Source organism: Sardina pilchardus, chromosome 1 (genome assembly GCF_963854185.1).
Source record: "Sardina pilchardus chromosome 1, fSarPil1.1, whole genome shotgun sequence".
Taxonomy (NCBI): domain Eukaryota; kingdom Metazoa; phylum Chordata; class Actinopteri; order Clupeiformes; family Clupeidae; genus Sardina; species Sardina pilchardus.
This window is the reverse complement of record NC_084994.1, coordinates 49,315,835-49,336,895: the sequence shown is the minus strand read 5'-3', so window position 1 is coordinate 49,336,895 and position 21,061 is coordinate 49,315,835. Positions and strand designations below refer to the sequence as shown.

General features: G+C 49.0%; 1 protein-coding gene across 2 annotated transcripts in view; it reads left to right on the top strand.

The window, feature by feature from the left end:
* The window catches only part of ntn1a (netrin 1a), a 61,443-nt gene that overhangs the window by 16,445 nt on the left and 23,937 nt on the right, over window positions 1-21,061 (top strand). For both annotated transcript variants that reach the window (XM_062547900.1, XM_062547892.1), the window contains exon 3: window positions 17,105-17,293. In XM_062547900.1, coding sequence (XP_062403884.1) covers window positions 17,105-17,293 — 189 coding nt within the window. The remainder of the gene's footprint in view (window positions 1-17,104; window positions 17,294-21,061) is intronic.

Genomic DNA, 21,061 nt, shown 5'->3' with positions numbered 1-21,061 from the left:
CAGAGCCTTGGCGTGGGGATGTGTAATTGTGTGTAACTGTGTATGCAATGTAATGCATACTGTGTGTGTGTGTGTGTGTGAGAGAGAGAGAGATAGAGAGTGTGAGTGTGTGTGTATGTGTGCGTTTATACGTGTGTGTGTGTGTGTGTGTATGAGAGAGAATGTGAGTGTGTGTGTGTGTGTGAGAGAGTGTGTATGAGAGAGAGAGTGTGAGTGTGTGCATGCATACAGTGAGTGTGTGTGTGTGTGGTGTGTGTGTGAGAGAGAGAGAGAGAGAGAGAGAGTGTGAGTGTGTGAGAGAGAGAGTGTGAGTGGGTGAATGTGTGTGTGTGAGTGTGTCCATGTGTGTGTGTGCGCGTGTGTGTGTGTGTGTGGGTGTGTGTTGCGGTGTGGTGTGGAGTGTCCACGTCTGACAGGGTGATGGGGATCAGCAGTGTGTGGCTCCGCAGCTCTCAGGGCCCCTGGGTGAGCGTTTATTTATCCGAGCGGACGCGCCGTGTTTCCACAGGATAGCTCAGCGGAGATACAGTATCTGGTTTCCATAGAGATGGGTGGGAAACCAAATGAGCTCAGTGGCTCAATAACAAACAAAAGGGAGAGAAAAGGAGGCATTAGTCGCTGGAATAGCATAACAGCAGTCGTGTTTGGGTTATGCGACAGCGTTGCGTATGAACTCGGTCGGAAATTACACTTTTTTTTACGTTTTAACAGGACCCGACTTGATAGTGAATTTTCCTCACAGTTTACAGTGGATTGGGCTGTGGTCATGACATTCAGGTTGATGGTAGTCACGATAAGATACTCTCGCAGGGTGACTAAAAAGAATATTTAGAGTTGTCTTATCGTGCCATTTGAAAGATAAATCTCTTGATAAGTGTAAATAGATAACATTGATCTGATCTTGTGCGTGTAATGTGACCTCGCATCGGTCATACTGATATAATCTCTGGAATTAAGCTTATTATTTTATAACAGTTTCCCTTATGAATTTAGTTAAACGGTCAATTGGATGATCATGAACAATTTTCGTGACCTACTAAACACACTTAGAGTATGCGTGCTGCCAAAACAAATGAAAACACAGATGAATTTGCACTGAAAGGATTGTTAAGGTCATATTATGCTTACATAAAGCATGGAGTCATTTCCCCTCTCCCATGGCCGTTTACCAAACCTGCTGGACACAGGGCATTATGGATCTCCCCTGACAAACCAAAAGGCCACGTCTGGCCGGCTTGACTTTTTGCGTTGTTGCCAAAATGTCTTCACACGCCTGTGAAATGTAGCGTGACATTTTAAGACATGGACTTCAGTGTGTCCATTTAAGGGGAAATTGTTATTGTATAATTCCTCTCTCCTCTGTGCTTACTGGCACGTAGTCCTTTCCAGAGTTATTGTGAAAAGAACAATAGACTTGACCAAGACCGTTTTTTTGGTTATTGCCATTGTGTTTTGTTCGTGGTTACCTTTGCCTCTGGTCATTCCGTGGCGGACATTAAAAGCTCATTAGTATCTCGCGGTGCAGGTAATCGTTATTTAATGGCGATACTATTACACTGTCACCAAAACCGTGACATGGTCACCAAAAGGTGATCTTGGTTTGCACAGTCCAACCTCTACTCCTGGTGTAGTAGGTCCCTGGTCGTATTCCCCTAATGGGTTTTACGCTGGCCAGTTAATTGCTCAGGGCTGCTGGACGCCAGAACAGCTCTCCGCTCCTCAGCAGACCCCCTGCGCGTCTCTCGGTAGTAAAAGTGTCCGCACGCGTTAAGCACATTCAAACCTTTGTGTGTGTGTGTTGTTTTTTTTCTCCATCTTTCTCATTCTCTGTGCCACACAGAGTGTGTTGTGCTACGACCGCAAAAACAAACAGTTTTTCGCGAAACCCAACAGAAGAAACTGTCCGCAGACAAACCTCCGGCCGTCGTGCTCTCGTGGCCCTCTCCGCGGTGTCCCTGTTCGCCTGTTTGGTGGGAGCGGAATGACATGGCAATGTCCTGTGACAATTGTGGTCATGGCCCGCGTACAGGAACAATAACTCGGCTCCATCACTGTCCGATTCAATCTCCAGCAGAGAAACCAGCTGCTGAAATGCCCTGTAACACAGAGAGCCTTCGACTGTTATTACTGGACGGCGGCCATTTTTACAATGAATTTAATTGCCAGGTCTCTGAGAATGGTCTTCTCCCTCCTCCGTTTAAGATTCAGAGTGCACTTGTGCAATACATGAGCTGTGTGAGTAATGTGTCTTAAAAAACTGTTTAGCCAGTCTATATAAGAGCAGAGATATTTTTAACACCCGTGACTTTTTAAATCATAGAATATCTATATTTGGTTCAAGCCTCTTTACACCATGCTGCGTGCCACAGAGCAATACCTGGTGACAGCCTATTCCCCTGATGGGCTGTTAACACAGTGTGTTGGCCACAGTGCGTGCGGATGTGAAAGGCATTATCGGTTTGGTGATTAATCGCTAATGAGAATACCTGCTAGGCTAGGCTGGTGGGGTCTCCGTGCTGACGTCCGTCCTCGGGCTGTGAGGTCCAGGCGCGGCCTTCACAACCAGTTAGCGACTTCGAGGAATCAGGCCGGGAACCTTTGATGGCGTCACTCGACCAAAGCAAAGTGACGGCCTTAAAGGGCGCGAAAAAGAGACAGCGCAGGGTCCGAGTGTTTGGAAAAAGGGGAGGAGGGGAGGGAAGAGCATGTCGTCATTTAGACATGGCCAAGAGGTGAGGACAACGGTTTAAAAAAAGGAACAATAAACATGTCCGTGCAGGATGGATCGCCACCGTGGGCCTTTTTTGGGAATTTATGGTGCCGGCTACTTCCTGCCCGGTCCCTCTTCTTGGCGGGAGAGAGACGGTGCGCTGGAGGTGTGGAGGGGGAGGAGGAGGACCGCTGAAAGGGGGGAGGGGGGGGGTCGGGGGGAGGGGGGGGGAGGGGGGGGTCGGGCTCCTCGTCTCACAGAGAGAGCGTTGGAGCAGAGCAGAGCAGAGCGCTGGCTGCCTTTGGGGCCCGAGGGCCTGGGAGTGTTTAGTGGGCAGGTTGGCTCTGTTTTATCTTGCAGCGGTGGAGGACAGTGGAAATGACTCTCTGACACACCAGCCTCCTCTATTTACATTCAGCCTGCGCTGCACTGTACTGCTCTCCCCAGCGCTCAGGGCCCTCCGCCAGAGGGGAGCCGTAACTCAGAGGCTGACACGCGGTGTGTGTGGGGTGGGAGGTGCGGGTGTGCGCCTGTGTGTGTGTGTGTGTGTGTGTGCGCGCCTGTGTGTGTGTGTGTGTGAGTGTGTGTGTGTGTGCGCCTGTGTGTGTGAGTGTGTGTGTGTGTGCGCCTGTGTGTGTGTGTGTGTGTGTGTGTGTGTGTGAGCATACATGCGTGCGTGCATGTTTGTATGGGTATGTAGAGATCTCTCTGTGTGTGTGTGTGTGTGTGTGTGTGTGTGTATGGATATATAGAGATCTCTCTCTTTCTCTCTGTGTATGTCTGTGTCTATATGGCTATATAAAGACCTCTCTCTCCCTCTCTCTCTCTCTTCATGTATTTATGTATATGTCCAAAATTTAAATTGGAAGGAGAGGTGGATCCCCCTGGTTATCTTTTACTCCAGATACAGTGGAAGAAACCATGTTTCCCCCCATAGGCTGACACAGAAGCTCTGTACTCGATTAATTATGCATTACGGAGAGACATTTTAAATATACATCTCAACATTGCCTGCCTATTAGCTTAGAAGCAAAATATACATCTCAACATTGCCTGCTTATTAACTTAGAAACGAAATATACTGTATATCTCAACACTGCCTGCTTATTAACTTAGAAACGAAATATACTGTATATCTCAATATTGGCTGCTTATTAACTTAGAAACTAAATATACTGTATATCTCAACATTGCCTGCTTATTAACTTAGAAACTAAATATACTGTATATCTCAACATTGCCTGCTTATTAACTTAGAAACTAAATATACTGTATATCTCAACATTGCCTGCTTATTAACTTAGAAACTAAATATACTGTATATCTCAACATTGCCTGCTTATTAGCCCATAAAGGACTCAAATCTATTCAGAATCCCAGCTATGGCTCCTCATGGTGACTCCTCCATAAACAGACTTCCAAAGAGTTCTGACTGTTACATTGGAGTTCCGAGACACTTCGTGAGTCACAGAATACACGGATGAGTGAAGGATGATGCACCCGGTCCAGTGAAGGTCAGTGTGAGGTGTCATTGTTTGTGCACTGGACACTCATGAGGCCATTTAACGGCGATCCGTCCGTGCTGCTCGTGGAGCTCCGTGCGGTGCGCGTGTTTTGGACACAGTGGAGCAGTGGAGCTGGGCTTTTATTGCACTCTGGTGCTGCGGCTCAATCGGCCCCCTGAGAGCCTTTGGACTAATTGACAGATTGTTAAAGTGATAGAAAAGATCAGCGTGTTAAAATAGCAGGGCCCACACACCCCTCTGAAGAGCTCCCACTCCCACTCCCACTCTCTCTCTCTCTCTCTCTCGCTCTCTCTCTGATTGATAGAGAGAATAGAGTCTTTCTCCAGGCAGGCTGGCGGACTGGGCAGCCCTGACCAGCCGGGGCCCAGGCTGCCCCCTCTCCTCCACCTCCCCTCCACCTCCCCTCCACCTCCCCCCTCCTCTCTCCTCCTCTCCCACCACCCAGCCATTCCTCTCTGCCCAACTGAAGTCATTTTCATGCTCTATAAATTTTATTGAAAAATCCGCCGCGGTGGAATTGCGTTCCAATAAAGCAGCGTGAAGGCTTGTTAAAACCGAGCGAAGACGGTAAATCGGCGAGGTGACACACGCTAATGACATCTGCAGCAGGGAAGGCCCAGTCTCTCCGGAGTGTCACGCCACATTGGCCCGGCCCGAAGATTGAGAGGCAGTCGGGGGGCCGAGGGGGCGGCGGTGGTGGTGGTGGTGGTGGTGGTGGTGGGGAGGGGATGGTGCGCACAGGGCAGAGGGGCAGGGTCGACAGAGAGAGAGAGAGAGAGAAAGAGAGAGAGAGAGAGGGAGAGAGAGAGGGGGCTTAAAGACCCTGCACCTGGTGTGATGTCCGTCACGCTGCACAGCCTAATGAGGCAAAGGGAGGGTGTGGGGTGGGGGGGGGGTTGTGGAGGGGAACGAGAAGGAGAGAGAGCTGGGGAGATTTGCACCTCTTCAGCCGGGCCTCTGAACACTAGGCTGGGATGAATGAATCAGAGGGGTGAAAAAGCCCCTCAGGCCTGCTCAGGGATGTCTCCTCCTATATTGTTGTTTGAGTGTTTGAAGAAGGCGCAGTTGGGCTTGTTGTAGTGACAGTTGTCATTGCACAGTCTGGCACATGTTTATTTAAGTCTGAGTTTAGACAGCTGATGGGGATGTTCCTCCACAGAAATCCGTATCCACGGCTTTTTTTACATACATATCTCTGCAGCTCCCTTTGATTTTCGCACTTTGACACGTTTCTGTGTTCTTGCACAAGTTCGGGATTCTAATTTTAAACGTGTGAGAGCAGAGGCCCCTGGGCTGCTTTCAAAGTGCCGGCTGTGGGCTCCAGAGCGGAGCAGACAGCGCCGATTGGCGCGCCGCGCGCCACATGTTGCCCTCGCCGCAGGTGATAGCTGGCCTGGCGCACGCCGCCATCGCCACTGCCCAAGATAACACCGCGGGTCCTGATTGACGGACATTCCATAGGCGTAGGCCGTCTCGAGATGAATGGACCTCAGATCCGGAGTGGATGGAAACATAACTGACCCTGACTCTCTTCCATGGCCGCCCGCCGATTGAGTCACTGCCCAGCCGGGCCTGGTGCACGAACTTTCCTATCTGCTGCGTGAGACACAGACAGAGAGAGAGAGAGGGTGAGAGAAAGAGAGAGGGAGAGAGAGAGAGAGACACAACAAAAGATGGAAAGAGGGAACTGGGTTTTGTTGGGGATTTAGACACGTAATGTCCCCACTTGTTTTGCTAGGAAAGGACAATTACATAAAGTGTCAATGATGTGAAGTTCAAAGCGATCTGACGCCCTTTTACCTGAGAGAGTGAAAGACGTGACAGGCCAGGAAGTGTTCCTTTTCCTGATAGGGATCGTCTTCAAACAGAGTTTATTTTCTCGTTAGGGCTGAGGCGGACATCTGGTTAAAGATGACTGAGTGACTAATATGACAAGATAATGTCTTCATTAAACAGAGACACTTGTTTGACGGCCTCACTCACCTAGGCAGCCGAGCTGGAGGAAATAACAGAGTCTTGTCAATGAGGTTACAGCTTTTCCTGTTATCCCCGCTGGCTTGCGTGGGTCTGTGAGAATCCTCCATTCCATGGCAACAGAACTTTTCCTGAACTTTGGTGCGAGGCGATGTTTGATGGGAGCTGGATGTCTCTCTCTGTGGAGATATGATTTAGCCTCGTAGCTAAACACCTCCTCTCCCTCCCTCCTCTCCCTCCCTCCCTCCCTTGGTGAGGCTTAGATGCCTGCAGATCTTCAGACAGCGAGCAGATGGACGGAGACATTCTGGATGTTTCACAACCACCTGTATGGTGTGTTATCGTTGGCGTCGCCCAGCCGACTCCGCGGCTATTGGTTGCACAATTGTTTTACTTTCCAGCTCGCACTGTGGCGGGTCTGAATCCCCTTTTTCTGGAGAGTCATTCCGAGGGCAAGAGTTCTTGCTCAGTTCCTGTTTGGGTTTTGCGATAAGATGTGTAGAGTTCTGCACATCGACAATGGAACCAGGCTGCCGCAGCGCGGCCTCGTTTCCATCAGCATTCTTCGTCACAGAAACGGTGCGTCGCGATGAAATCGAGACCGTTTCTCATCGCGCAAATCGCGGCGCGGATCAAGACGTAGCCCCAGACCGCTGGTCAGAACTCTCCAAGAAATGTGACCCGGTGAGACCCGGCTAATTAGCCCTCGGTGGCCGAGGACGCCGCATTCCTCTGTCGTGGATCGAACAAGAGCCGGTGTCAGCAGGGTGCTCCATATAGCGAGGGCTTCACGCTCAGGAGGCCACTATAGGCCCTTTGTTGCTGCGCTCTAATGAGGATGGAGAGAGCGGGCTAGCATGAGCCGACAGGCCTGAAGCATCCTCATTCTCTCTCAAGGCTTTTCACGCCGCCGGGCTGAATGGGGGCCTGTCAGAATCAGTCGGAGCCCATGGCATTTTTATGGCATTGTTCAACGCAAAGTCCATTCCCACCCGGCCTGCTGGGGCCGCACGTTGCCAGCGATGTCGTTTAGGGGTATTTCACATGGAGAGGTTTGAAAGACAAGATCCACATAATGGATCTTCTCCAGCGATTTGTTCACATGTGGTCCTGCGCTGGAAAGATGAACGGATGCATTTATGCATACACACACACACACACACACACACTTACACACAGTGAGAGTATGTTCCATATTAAAATGTTCTCAGTTTGTCAGGGGCGGAGTAAGCCAGCGATAAAAGGAAGACCTCATAGAAGCCACCCATTATGACATGACGGTGAGGGGCGGAAGTGGCCTGAGGCTCGGGGGGTCAGCGGGGGGCGTGGGGGTCCGGCTCGTCCCCTAACGAGGGGGCAGTGCGCCCATTAAACTGGCGCTAATGGCAGAACTAGGGGGCAATTAGGAGCCCTTTGTTGTGGCTCTTAGAGCTCCAAGCAGCCTCTTGACATGGAGAAGGTCTGATTGGTTCCTTCAACAGCTCGGGCTGCGCTTATCTCACCCACTTAACACCCAGCCTCACAGGCAGCTGCTGGGCGGGCGGCGGAGGAGGAGGAGGGAGTCTGAGACCCCGGAGCTGATAAGGCTGAGAGGGGGAGAGAGCTCATACTCGCCTGGCGCAGCAGGACATCTCAACAGCACGTCAACAGCAAGCGCAGAGAGAGGCTCTTGCGAAGTAACGTTGCGCGCGAGCCAAACCTGCCTTGGCCCAGAAGCTGATAAAAAATAGTTTCTGAAAGTTGACAGGAGTTTATTTATTTATTTATTTAATTTTATTTTTTTTAACGGCACGTCAGGGAGAGTGATCTGGCGCTGGGCTGGGCGTGTGCGCGGCGGAGACGAGGGTCCCGTTGCTGCAGCGCGAGAGAGCCGCTGGCTCCGCTTACATCACGGCTTCATTAGCATCCCCCCCTCCACGGCCGCCTCACATCCTGTTTCCCATCCAGCATTCTAATTACGTCGTCTGGGTGATGGGAGCGTGTTTCATACGCGTCGTCAACATCGGCCGGGGAGGCCTGCCGCTCCTCTGGGTCCCGCATCACTGCACGGCTGCCGAGGTGTTAAATAATGAAACCTGGACCGAGCCAAACAGTTTGACTGAAATAAAAAGGTCACACTCTCTGGATAAAAAAATGTTGGCCTATAAATAATCATTTTATTTTAATTTGATTCCAAGTTTAAAAGTATCTGGTGACCACTAGAGAGGTTATTGAATACGTAGCTCGAGCTTAATAGTTGATTCCATATTTGAATCAGAAGTATGCTGATGAAATAATTTAGTGGGATCAGCCCCATGCAGGCCATGCGTAATTGATGAGGAGTCTGTATAGCTCTCAGCAGAGCCGTGCCAGTCTCTGTGGATTATAGGGTGAGCTGAGGTCCTTTGGTCCACTGTGTCAGAGCGGGAGAGAGGGAGTAGAGAGAGGGAGGGAGAGAGGGAGAGAAAGAGTGGCCCACTGGGAGGACAAGCAGAGCCACTAATTGTTTGCGATAAAGGAATTAAATTAGCCTGATAGCATCTCAGTGGTCAGTGTGGGGCTGGCCCTCCCCCACCGTGCATGCTGTGCCAGTGGACTTTGGGAGCACACTTTTTGTCTGGCTGAGCAGCCACTTGTTAAAGTCCCTACCCCGCTAATGACCAACGGGAAGAAGGTGCCTTTTTCTGACTAGCTTAGCTTTGTGCTGGTGTTTAAAGGTAGAGTAAGCGATTCTTGATGATGTTGTGTTTGTTTGTTGTTTGTAAAGCCTATCTTTAGGCTTTTTAGTTTTTGTCTAAAGTAACTTATTACATGAACCAAAGACCAAGAAACTCACTCTTCTTTTCAGTTTTCCCAGAGAATCTCCACACAGTGTTTTGTTATTTTTCAGGGGACAGACTGCCCCCGTTTTCTTTGTTTCCAATTCACGGAGCAAGGCCTGTGTTTTTTTTTTTGTTTTTTTTTTTCAGTGTTGTCAGAGAATGGAGAGCTAGCGGATCGTGAGGAGACATTCGCTGAATGTTACAAAAAGTGTTATGTTAGCAATTGCTTAGCATCATTAACACTACCACTAATTGAAGCAACTCATGATTATTTAGATATAAATTATATGGACAATTCAACAATTACTCAGATACAGATAAAACTAAAATAATTAGGTAAAAGTGGTACTTTATTGTTCGAGCGGCCACAGTTTTGTGTATGTGAGTAGGGATGTGTGTGTGTGTGTGTGTGTGTCAAGGTAAAGCCCTTTGTGTGAGTGAGCGCCGGGCTGGACAGGACTCTGTTTGACAATGCCAACATTTGTCTTGAATTAGAGCGCGGGCCTTTCTGCGTTTGAGTCACCGGCGCTGATACAGGTGTTTGTCTGAATGGAAACTAAAGCTGCGGAGTCGTCATGCGCACTCCACGAGCCCCGCCGAGAGGCGCTGCCCCAAATGTGTGTCGTATTAGAGGCGTATCGCTGTCTGCGCTCCCCTGGTGCGGAAACCGATCTCCAGTCTCGGCCGTCGCTCGGAGCCTTGTCCACCCTGATTTGTGTGATCAAAGCCCGCGATACTAATATGTTTCTTCCTGATGCAACTTGGACAATTATTTTATTTGTTCACTTCAAGGCAAGGTGTGTGTGTGTGTGTGTGTGTGTGTGTGTGTGTGTGTGTGTGTGTGTACATGTTTGTTGGTTGGAGGAACAGTGGTTTTGCTTTTCCAATTTAAAACGTTTATATTTTCCCTGACCATCAAAAGTATTCCAGAGAACATGCAGGATGATTCATCATTATTGCACTGGGAGCCCAAACAGCTCTGGACGTTTGCTATCACAACCGCACCACCCCACCACCCCCCACCCAGCACCCCCTTCCGCTCCCTGCAAAATAACAGCTGGGTTTCTCCAATATAAAAAGCAAATATTCGCGGGAGCGGAGCGGAGCGGTGCCAAGTGGAGCCGTGCTACATTAAAGCTCTGGGTCTGCTGCTGTGGCTGATTGAACTGTGGGAGCTTAATGAACCACTTACGGGCACGCAGGACTAAAGGCCATCACGCCTTTATCGGGAAACAGAAACATAAATAACAGAAATGACACGGTCAACTTGACCTTTCAGACGGTCAGACGCCCTCCAATCGCTCATGTTAGTGGGAGAGGGAATGAATCTGCCAAGATTAAACATATTTGTATTATTTATATATTTAGATTATATTCACATGATTGTTTTTTTGGAAGTTAAAATTACTAGAGCAAAATAGGACTTCTAAATAGCAGTAGGATTTATTGGACAATTAAAATGTACCACCCTGTCAGTTCAATTAAGCAATCTTCAGATATACGTGTGAGCCTGTGAGCAGGTACATGTACAGGCCTATAAATTAGTGTTGGGTATGATGCAATGTATAGAATTCCATTCCATTTGGGTTGTTCCTGCCCCCCTTTGGTGTGGGGATTTCCCCATCACACTTTTCCATGGCATCGTCTGGGTCAACACACACCACAAAAGGCAACACTGTTCCAATAAACAGTGAAAAAAAATTGGAAACAAAGTCTGGAAACAGGATGCAATTAAATTCATTGTTGTCATGAAGGGCGGCGCGTTTATCAGTGAAGACCCAACGAGCGGCAGTGACAGGCGTAAACAGCAAAAAAATCAACCTCTCCACAGACGCGGAGCCTCAGGTTGATGTTCCAATAAAATGTCTGCCACTGTTATGGGCTTTCACGAAAAAAAAAAAAAAAGCGAGACGTTGATTGTTTAGCGAAAAACAGCAATTTAGCGCCAGAGATGATTTCTTTTAAAGGAGTGTAGCATTCCTGAGCATGTGAATCACCCGCGCCTGCTCCAGTGTGGTCCCGACAAATCCAGCCTTGTCCAGGCCAGCGGAACAGCGAGGGAGCTGTCATACACATGACATTTTTAATCATAGCCAAGCCACTTGTCAACATTGCATTTGCGTGGCACGTCGCCAGCACGTCCCCTCACTGCCAAGAGTGGATATGAGCGAAACCCGTCAATTATCATTTTATGAGTTCGACTTTAAAATGTTAATGCACATATTAAAATAATACATTCAAGGTGCTTGGATATAGACGGATTGGGCTTTTAATCCAGATATTTGGCCTTCATAAAAGTGATTTTCCTGTTTAGAGCGCTTTAATAAGCTTTGTAAAAAGATTTAACAATAATGTTGCTGAATTAAGGAGCCAGTTTTTGTGCGCAAAGTGACACTGTGTGGTCTAAGAAAGACCAAAAAGGGAGCATCTGGACAGCCCATAATGATCACGATGAAAGATATGTTGGCCTGCGTTGGAGCGCCGTTAAAACAGATTCTAAAAATCGAACAAATGGATTGCCACGCTATGAGCCACCCCTTCCATGGCCGTCCAGTCCCACCGAGACCTTAATCGGTTTTCCAGACCCAGAATACATCACAAACTGATTGTGTCCAGAGCTTAGAAATGTGATAAAAATGAAGGGTAGAACATTTTGAATTGCCTCATTTTAAACCTCCTCAGTCCAGGCACCTCCGGTCATTTCCGCCGCACCTTCGCAGGCGCTGGTCAGTCAGGCTCATTGGGCTGGTTGAGGGACAGGAGTGATTTAGGGCCAGGGGCAAGGCCAGTCCCCTCCGTGGGTCTGCATAGCTCCATAAACACTTGTATGCATGTGCACACATGTCCACACACACACACACACACACACACACACACACACACACACACACACACACACACACACACACACACACACACACACACACACACATACACACACACTCTATCGTTCTTTCCCACTCTCTTATATGCACATGTGCAAGCTCACATATGCGCACACATAAGCATACATAACTACACATACACACACTCACACACACACACATATATATACACTCTCTCTTTCTCTTCCTCTCTCATACGCACATCTGCAAGCTCACATACGTGCGCACACACAACCACAACCACACACACACACACACACACACACACACACACACACACACACACACACACATACACAGTGTCTTTTTTACACACACATGTGCAAGCTCACACTCTCCCATACGTGCACACACACACACACGAGCACACACACAGCGTTCTCCTGGTTGCTGAAAGACGAGCAGACCAAAACAGAGCGCTGGTGGGGACACCCAATATTTTCTCATTATGTCTGTAGGGGCTTTGCTGGCTAATCTCATTACTTAGAGGGGCGCCCGCAGGATTAAAAGTAAACTGCCCGTGGATCGCCTCTCCCTCCGTGTTTGTTTTAAAGCCGGCCGGCCCGACTAGCGGGTGCTCTCTCTCTCTCTCTCTCTCTCTCTCTCTCTGGCCGGCCCCCGTGCCGAGGTGTGGGGTGTTAGGTGTGGGGACCCCGTCTGCTCCAGGGGCAGGAGGAGGAGGAGGTGGAGGAGGTGGAGGAGGAGGAGGTGGAGGAGGAGGAGGTGGAGGAGGTGGGGATGGTGAGAAGGGCCCCGGGTTTGGGAGCCTGCTGCTGCTGGAGTCTGAGTGACGGGGGTCAGCTGGCTCACCACACCTGAGAAGTGTCTGACGAGCAATCACGTCCCGGATGGAATTACCGTCCTGCAGTCGAGCGGCGCAGGAGACTCCCCAACGTGTGTGTGTGTGTGTGTGTGTGTGTGTTTTGTGTGTGTTTGTTTTGTGTGTTTCTGGACTGCTGCAATTGAATCAGTTTCTTTTATCGAGCGTCACTCTGCAGAAAATGTTTAACGTTCAGCTTGCGGAGTCACGTAAGGCTTCAAGTGGAACAATGCAGCCCCCAGGGTGTGATATTTGTTGACATAGTTCTGGTGGCGGTATACGTTGAAACATATAACCTTTATGTTATGAAATTGTTGTGTCACTACAAATGCGCATTTAAAACACATCCAAAAACCACAGAAGTCGAATGCCGCTCAGGACAAAACAAGCCACAGAAGTATTTGGGAATGAGGAACGTGCTTCGGTGTAACAGAATCCGACAAGAGCAGGCAATTCTTCTGACACTCGGAGACAAACTATGTGCCGAGCATCGGGGAAGTGCTGTCGGTGTAGTAAAGCACTCCCAGCGTCTGCCTACAAGTAATTACAACCAGCCTGTTTGATCAGTAACTGGATGAGACGGCACATGCTGCAAAATTGTTTGCAGTCGAGGTGCTGCCAGATAGGCTGCACGATCAAACGTTTTCAAAATCATGAAAATAAATTAGGCTGTTTTGCGCAGTTTACGTTTTATAGATTCGCACGTCGGACAAAAATAAGACAATTGAGATGGTGTGTTCTGTTTATAAGCTTAACGGGCCCGTTTTAAGTGTAGCCAATTACCCATGTGTCAACAGGATCAGTTAACACATTTTACTTAATGTCTGTGCGTGGTTACCAGGTCCACAGCAGACCCAGACTAGCAGGGGCTAAAAGATAAGAGTTTCCCCCCCCCCAAGCCAGCCAGTCTGAGGAATTATCCCCACCTTGTCTCTCTCACGATTTGGAGTGTTGAGAAGATGTTCAGTCAGTGAAAATAGGCCTTAATGCATAAAAGCATGGTACAATAGTGGTGTAGCAAAAAAAAGAAAGAAAAAAAACGAAAACAATCTGAAATATTCCGTGCCGGTCGTGTCTGCCCATGTCCTGCCTACTTTGCGGTTTTGAAGTACCTGTATAAAATTGTTTTCATATTTCCACCCTCGCCGCCCTCCTTGGCTGCTAGGGAGGTATGAGTCGGGGAGCGCGAGCGCTTCAAAGCTCATTTGGCGCGTTTGTTTCACCGCGTGCGTGTGTGCGGAGGAGAGGGCCACAAAGGCGCGGACGAGAGCTGACAGCCCCGGCCGCTCTGACATGCTCGCTGCCTTTGTGTCGTCCCCTATTGAAATGCAGCCACCCTGAATCCTGCCTACCTACCTACCACCCCTCTCCCACACAGCAGGTGCTGGGGGACCGGCGGGATTGTGTGTGTGTGTGTGTGTGTGTGTGTGTGTTTGGTGTGTGTGTGTGTGTGTGTGTGTGTGTGTGTGTGTGTGTGTGTGTGTGTGTGTGTGTGTGTGTGTTTGTGTGTGGTGTGTGTTATGGGAAAGGCTGCAAAGTGGTGTCCATACCTTCGTTTGGACGTGTGCTTATCTCGGCGATCTTCAGCTGGCAGGAGATGGGAGGAGGGGAGCTGAAGGAGAAACAGTCTAAATGAAACATGGGCGCTTGCCCAGCTGCCCCTATGTGGTTGTGTGTGTGTGTGTATGTGTGTGTGTGTATGTGTGTGTGAGTGCATGGGTGTGTGTGTGTGTGTGTGTGTGTGTGTGCGTGCACGTGTAAGCTAAAGAGAAACAGCTTGGGCTGGAACGTAAGCCATGCATGCTGTCATGCTGGAGTTGATGCTGAAGAGACACAGGAATGTCTCAGGTCAGCGCAGGTGTTACAACAACAGCACCATCCAGCTATTCATCCTAGACACACACACACACACACACACACGCACACACACTCACACACACACACACACACACCCATCAAAACATACGCACACACACATAGACACACATCCACCCACAAACCACACTAATGTGTGGACTGAGATGTTCCATAATGTAGTCAAATTTCTGTGCCTAGTTAAATGGAATGATTCGAAGAAAAAGGGGGGATTCCATGCAGCTTGTTTTGGCATTTTGTCACCTCCGACTGCGACCAAAATCCATAGTGTGGTTAGAGTTATAGTGGGGAGCATTTGACACCAGTGTAGCGAGAGAGCCAATGGCATCAGCTCTTTACTACCAATTGTTTCTAATTAAATCCCCAAAACAAAGACAAAAGGGAGATGGAGTGAAGTCATGGAGCTGTTGCCTAACTCTCCCAAAGCATGTTGTTATGATTAGCCCACTCCACTTCACAGTCTCCCAGTGCCAGTAATATTTCCTGAACAAAGGTCCAGTACCTCTGACCACTGCATAGTCCACATCTGCTCTCAGAACCCCCCCCCCCCCTTTTTTTTGTGTGAGTAGTATTTCAGCCCTTGGCATGGTCTTCATTTTGGGGGAGATGCGTTAACAAAGCATTCTTTAAAAAAAAACTAAAAAAAAGAACATGTAACCGAGAGCTCTTCAATTGGTGTGCTCACAAAGGCTATCTGCCGCAGACCAACTATATTTGCCTGCCCCTCTATTTGGTGAGCATGTTTGAGTGAATGTGAAGTCCCAGCGGCACCATTAGATGGCTATCTGGGAAGGTAACAGAAGCCCGGCGCTCCCCACGGCCCAGCAACCCAGCAACCCAGCGGCCCCCCGGCCGAGCACGTAATCTTGGCCGCGGGCGAGGAAGGATAGGTTTCCCTTTTAGGTGCTCGGAGGCAGCTCCGGCTAATGCCAGCAGAGTGTGTTCACTTAAGCCAACAGTCCCAGAGAGGGGAGGAAAACAACTTGAGAAAGGCACTTGAGGGACAGCCTAATTAAGGACCCCGGTATCCCGTGGAGGGCCTGCAAAGCTGGGAAACCTGATTTAGTGATTTAAAGGGATTGAGAGAGAAACCTCAGCGAGACAGACAGGTTACCCTGAGCCAGACCGTCTGTAGTGGGAACCAGGGCAGTTTTTTTTCTTTTCTAGAGTTTTCTCTCACACTCTCTCTCTCTCTCTCTCTCGCCCTTTCTTGGCTCTCTGCACTTTAAGCTACCTGAGTTACGAGTGCGTCGATGGGAACTTGGGGGCAACACTTAGCTGTGCCTGCGCCGCTGTTGAAACATGACAGTTGGACTTGTCATAGAGAAACAGAGTCGAGAGTTTCCAAAAACAGCATTCCAAAAATAAAAAAAGTGATGCTGTTCAGTTCCAAGCAGTGAGTGTAGCAGTAGAGAGGCACCACAGCATTACCTGCGTCTGGGCAGTCCAGAGAGAGAGCTGTGTAGTCTGAGTCCGCTGCTGCAGTGCGCTGCCCGCTCGCCGTGCGCCAGCTGAATTTGATCTCCGACCCGTCTCTCGGCGGGCCGGCGAGGCCTTTTGCACCCCGAGTTCAGAGGTGCCCCGGCGAGAATTCACCTTGATGTGGCACGGAACGTTCCGGCACGTCTAGCGCAGAGGAGGAGGAGGAGGAGGAGGAGGAGGGCAGCGCCGGTTAATAATGCATGCGGCGGGGCCGGGGCCGAGACCCGACGTCTCGTCCGCGAGCCTAATGATGCCGGGCGAGCGAGAGAGTGAGCGCGCCGGCACTCGGGAGAGAGCGGCATGAATAAACATCAGGCGCTAATTAAACTCATCGGCAGCAACTTTATTCATTAGTAAACAAGCTGTAGCGGTGGCAGGCGAGCGCAGAGGAATGATAATTGGAGGCCTTGTCTGATGCACTGCTCCACGCGCACAGAGAGATAGCACAGAGGCCCAGGGAGCGCAAGGGAGAGAAGGAGAGAGGGAGAGAGGGATAGAGGGGGAGAAGGAGAGAGGGAGAAGGAGAGGGGGATAGAGGGAGAGAAGGAGAGAGGGAGAGGAGAGAGTGAGAGAAGGAGAGAGGGGGAGAAGGAGAGAGGGGGAGGAGAGAGGGACAGAAGGAGAGGGGGAAACTGAGAGGGAGAGGAGAGAAAGAGAGGGAAATGGAGTGGGAGAGAGGGAGATAAGGGGAGACTGAGAGAGGGAGAGGGGGCTTAGTTCCTAACCTCATTAATATGGGAGGGTAAATCCAACACACTTTATCCCCACACCTCTGGGACTCCAGCACAAGCCTGGCTGTCAAGCTGAATTATTTGGATCCTATTGCAGCCTATCAGCCTGTATGGACACAGCCATACGGCCACTGTGCTATCTTTATTTTCAATAACATCGTAACATCTTGAAAGAATATTCGTGATCATTTTGTCATATTACTAATGACTGTGGAATAATTGTCTTTGTTCATGAACCTTAATGTAAAGTTCCTGTGTGATTGTGACATGCCGTGTTTCTCTCTCTGTGTCTCTGTGCAGCGTGTAACTGTAACCTGCACGCGCGGCGCTGCCGCTTCAACATGGAGCTGTACAAGCTGTCGGGGAGGAAGAGCGGCGGCGTGTGCCTCAACTGCAGACACAACACGGCCGGACGCCACTGCCACTACTGCAAGGAGGGCTACTACCGGGACATGTCCAAGCCCATCTCCCACAGGAAGGCCTGCAAAGGTACGGCCGCCGCCGAGGAACCACGTCGGGAAATAAACGGGGGGTGGTGGTGGTGGTGGTGGTGGTGGTGTTACTTTTTCCCTGTGCTGTGTGTGCTGGTTGTGGTGAGCCTTCTAAGGCAGGAATGAAAACGTCCGATCTGTTTACGCCTCAATTTATTCAGGCGACGACAATTTACTGGAGGTGTAGGTGACAATAATAACAGTAACCGCTGACACACCAATCAAAATAATCACCACAGACACAAATAATCATCAAAGACACAAAAGTAGAGTATACTTCAACTAGCGCTGCAACAGAGGTGACCTGCATTCTGCCCGTGTGTGAGTCAATGAGGACTCATGCGCTGGGGGGGTGAGTGAGGGGAAGTGGATGGCTTGAGCAGACGGGGACGAGAGGAATCCCGTCACTCCAGAGCTCCTCCACCCCCATGGGGCTCTGTCAGCGAGCGGCCCCGCCGTGGGGGAGGGGAGGAGGGGAGGGGGGGGGGGAGAGTCGTGAGAGGAACTGGGGGGGTAACATCTTCCTGACACTGAGTTATTTGGATTCATTTGGGGAGGGGGGGGGGGTGGGCTGGGGGGGGCTCTGACAGGACTAGCCAAACAAACAGAGCCTAGGTGTGAAGTGATCCCTGGTGCAGGCCAGATGAGTGAGAGGTATTAGAACAGGGGTGGGGGGCTGGAGGATGAGAATGGTTAAGGCACAGGCGCACACACACACACACACACACACACACACACACACACAAACACACGCGCACGTACATCGTAGCGCTTTCACACAGGTGTGTTGGATGATGCCGCACTCTCCTACGACCCACGTCCCACGCCGCTGACACGACACAAGAAAGAGGGGCGAGAAAAGAGAGGAAGAAAAGCAAAGAAAGAAAGACGGAGAGAGAGAGGAAAAAGAAACAGAACGAACAGGAGAAAGACAGAGAGAGAGAGAGAGAGAAAAGAAACAGAATGAACAGGAGAAAGACAGAGAGAGAGAGAAAAGAAACAGAACAAACAGGAGAAAGACAGAGAGAGAGAGAGAGAGAGAGAGAGAGAGAAAAGAAACAGAATGAACAGGAGAAAGACAGAGAGAGAGAGAGAGAGAGAGAGAAAGGGCCCGGACATTCTCACCTCCCAGAGCCGCGGGGGAAGATAACAGAAGCTGGAGCTCTGTGCAAACAAGCCCCTCGTCACACCTCTCCGTGGCCCCGCATACCCGAGGCCTTTCAGTGGCTGTCCGCGGGGGCTCAGGAACGCTTCCACCCGAGACCGGGGCGCCGTGGAAAATATTAGTCTTGCGCTGAGAGTTAAAGACCAAACAGATAAATAGATAAATAAATAAGTCAATCCATCAGCTTGACACATGCACGGTTGGCGAATGTTTTCGCTCCGTGTGAGAATTCAACACTGAGGAGATGAAAAGACAGCTTGTTTATTTTCCACACAACATAATCAACATGACCCCTTCCAGAAAACAGAGCAGGCCAAAAGAGTTGATTTGGCTCGAGATGTTGATGTTCGCCTCGCGCATGTAAACAGGTTTTATTTTTCAAGCTGTTGTGGACGTGGAGCCCAAAAGAAACAGAGGGGAAGATGGAATGGAATGGGATGAGATTTAGATTTAAAAATACATGTATTTAGTAGTTTTCATTCATCATTTACATTGTTCAGTGTTCATCTCCATTTTAAACGCACACACACACATACACATGCATACATATACACACAGACACACACACACACACACACACACACACTCATTTAATTTACCTGCATGGGAAAGGTATTGCAAAAATGCATCATCTAACCAACATGCCCATCTTGCCATGTCCCAGACTGACATTAACCCCTGTCGATGTGATTGTGTTGTCAACCTGGAATGCAAACAGACATTTATCATTGGACTGTGTGTACCGTTAACCCTCATGGCCTGCGTCTCATCGCAGGGGGAGTTCACCCTATTGTTTTTACATCGCCGCTCATAAGGACAAGACTTGATTCTTTCAGCATCTCGTAATGCCTGTGTGTGTGTGTGTGTGTGTGTGTGTGTGTGGTTTTGACTCTTTTACTTTGGGGGGAAACACAAAAGCCTGCAGGGCCCAGTGATGCATTTCATCACCACGATCCACCCTTTTGGACTCTTATCTGCTCCATCCATTGAGGAATAACTATTGCAGGAGAGGTATCATAACGCCACGGCTTTGCCAAGATAAAAACAAGAGATTTATTGCGGGACAGAAAGGCCTTGGATCATCCGAGTTGTTTTAGAAAAAAAGAGTTTTATGTTTTGAATGAATTTAGATGTTCTACACCAGTGTGTCCAACACAAGACAGAGGGAAGCAAATCATTTTTTTTTTACAGCTATACATTTTACTTTAGAGGGGAAAATGGTAAAAAATACATCTGAGGCTTTTTTTTTTTCAGTTGGCCTTTGCAATTAAAATAAGCTCTGAATAATTCTCGCAGGTCCCAGGTGACCCGGGGATCTTTTTTAAAAAGTTTCTTAAATAAAAATGATTTGCTTTACTTGGAGAGCTAATGAATTCCTCTGTTTCTCTGAGAATTGAGACAGGGACCGTTGAGGGTTTCCGAGGCAAAATGGATCAGGGTCAACAAACCAGGCGGAATTTGCTTATGGATTCAGGGACAGCTCTGCATAGACTGCACCAGCTACAATAGTTTTTTAAAAAACCTCACAACAGATGTGTGTGTTTTTTACCTTGGCATATTAGAATGCTTCGTTGCCATCGTGTACTTTTCTGGTGGCACGAATTTACCAACTCCTCATAAATAATCTCGAGACAATTATGAAGTTGTCCAACAAACGTGGTAAGGAAAATGCATCACTCCGTACCTCAGGCAAAAGGACCTCAGTGTGCTCCATGTGCACATGTGGACGCTCTGGCCAGCTCTGGGTCATTTGTCAAACTCTTGGACAGGACTCAGAGGGAGCCACTGGTGCCTTCTTCTTCATCTGAATGACCAGCTGCATGCCTCTCCATCACTCTCTCTCTCTATCCCTCCCTCTCCCTATCCCTCTCTCTTTCTCTCTTGCTCTTTGCACTGGTGTTTGTCTCGCTTCTTTTTTCTCCTCTTGGACTCTTTCTCTTTCTCCGACTCTTTGGGTTCAGCCATAAGGAACTGCATAGAGCGCTAGCTCTTCTCCGCTACTGTGTTTTCCAACCTCTTGGTCGAGTGGTTTTGTTTCGCAGGACTGCTGGGGCCTTTTTAATCTTCATTCTGTTCAACTCACTCATCACATGTACTCATCCCATTGGGCCATTACCGTTATGACCTTTTCCATTTGTCCAATCATTCATCAATAAGCACTCATCAATCATTTGAGAAGAGTATAAAAAAATAACATCTCAGAGGGTGACGTAAACCTACGTCCATAAATACCAACCTGACTCACGGCTTACGGGAGTCGTCTATGGGAAGTAGCCATCTTATTCCCCTTTGTAAACTTACATGGACTCACTTGCTGGTGGGTCTGGTGTTGTGAGATTTATCTGCTGTCTGTCATGGCACGGGCTCATTAAATAGCACTGAGAAGAAACAGCACATTTCAAATGCGCGAGAGTGACTTCCTCCATTAACTCAGGCTGACTCCTCCTGTTGCTTCACACCGAATGGAAGTATAAACAGATTTCATCATAATTTATAAAAATCGGCAGCGTACCTAAGCTGTTTCGTTCAATTTCACCCAGAAAGTTGCCAAAGCTAAAACCCTAATGTAATTATATGCAAACATTGTTGAAGTTATATGGC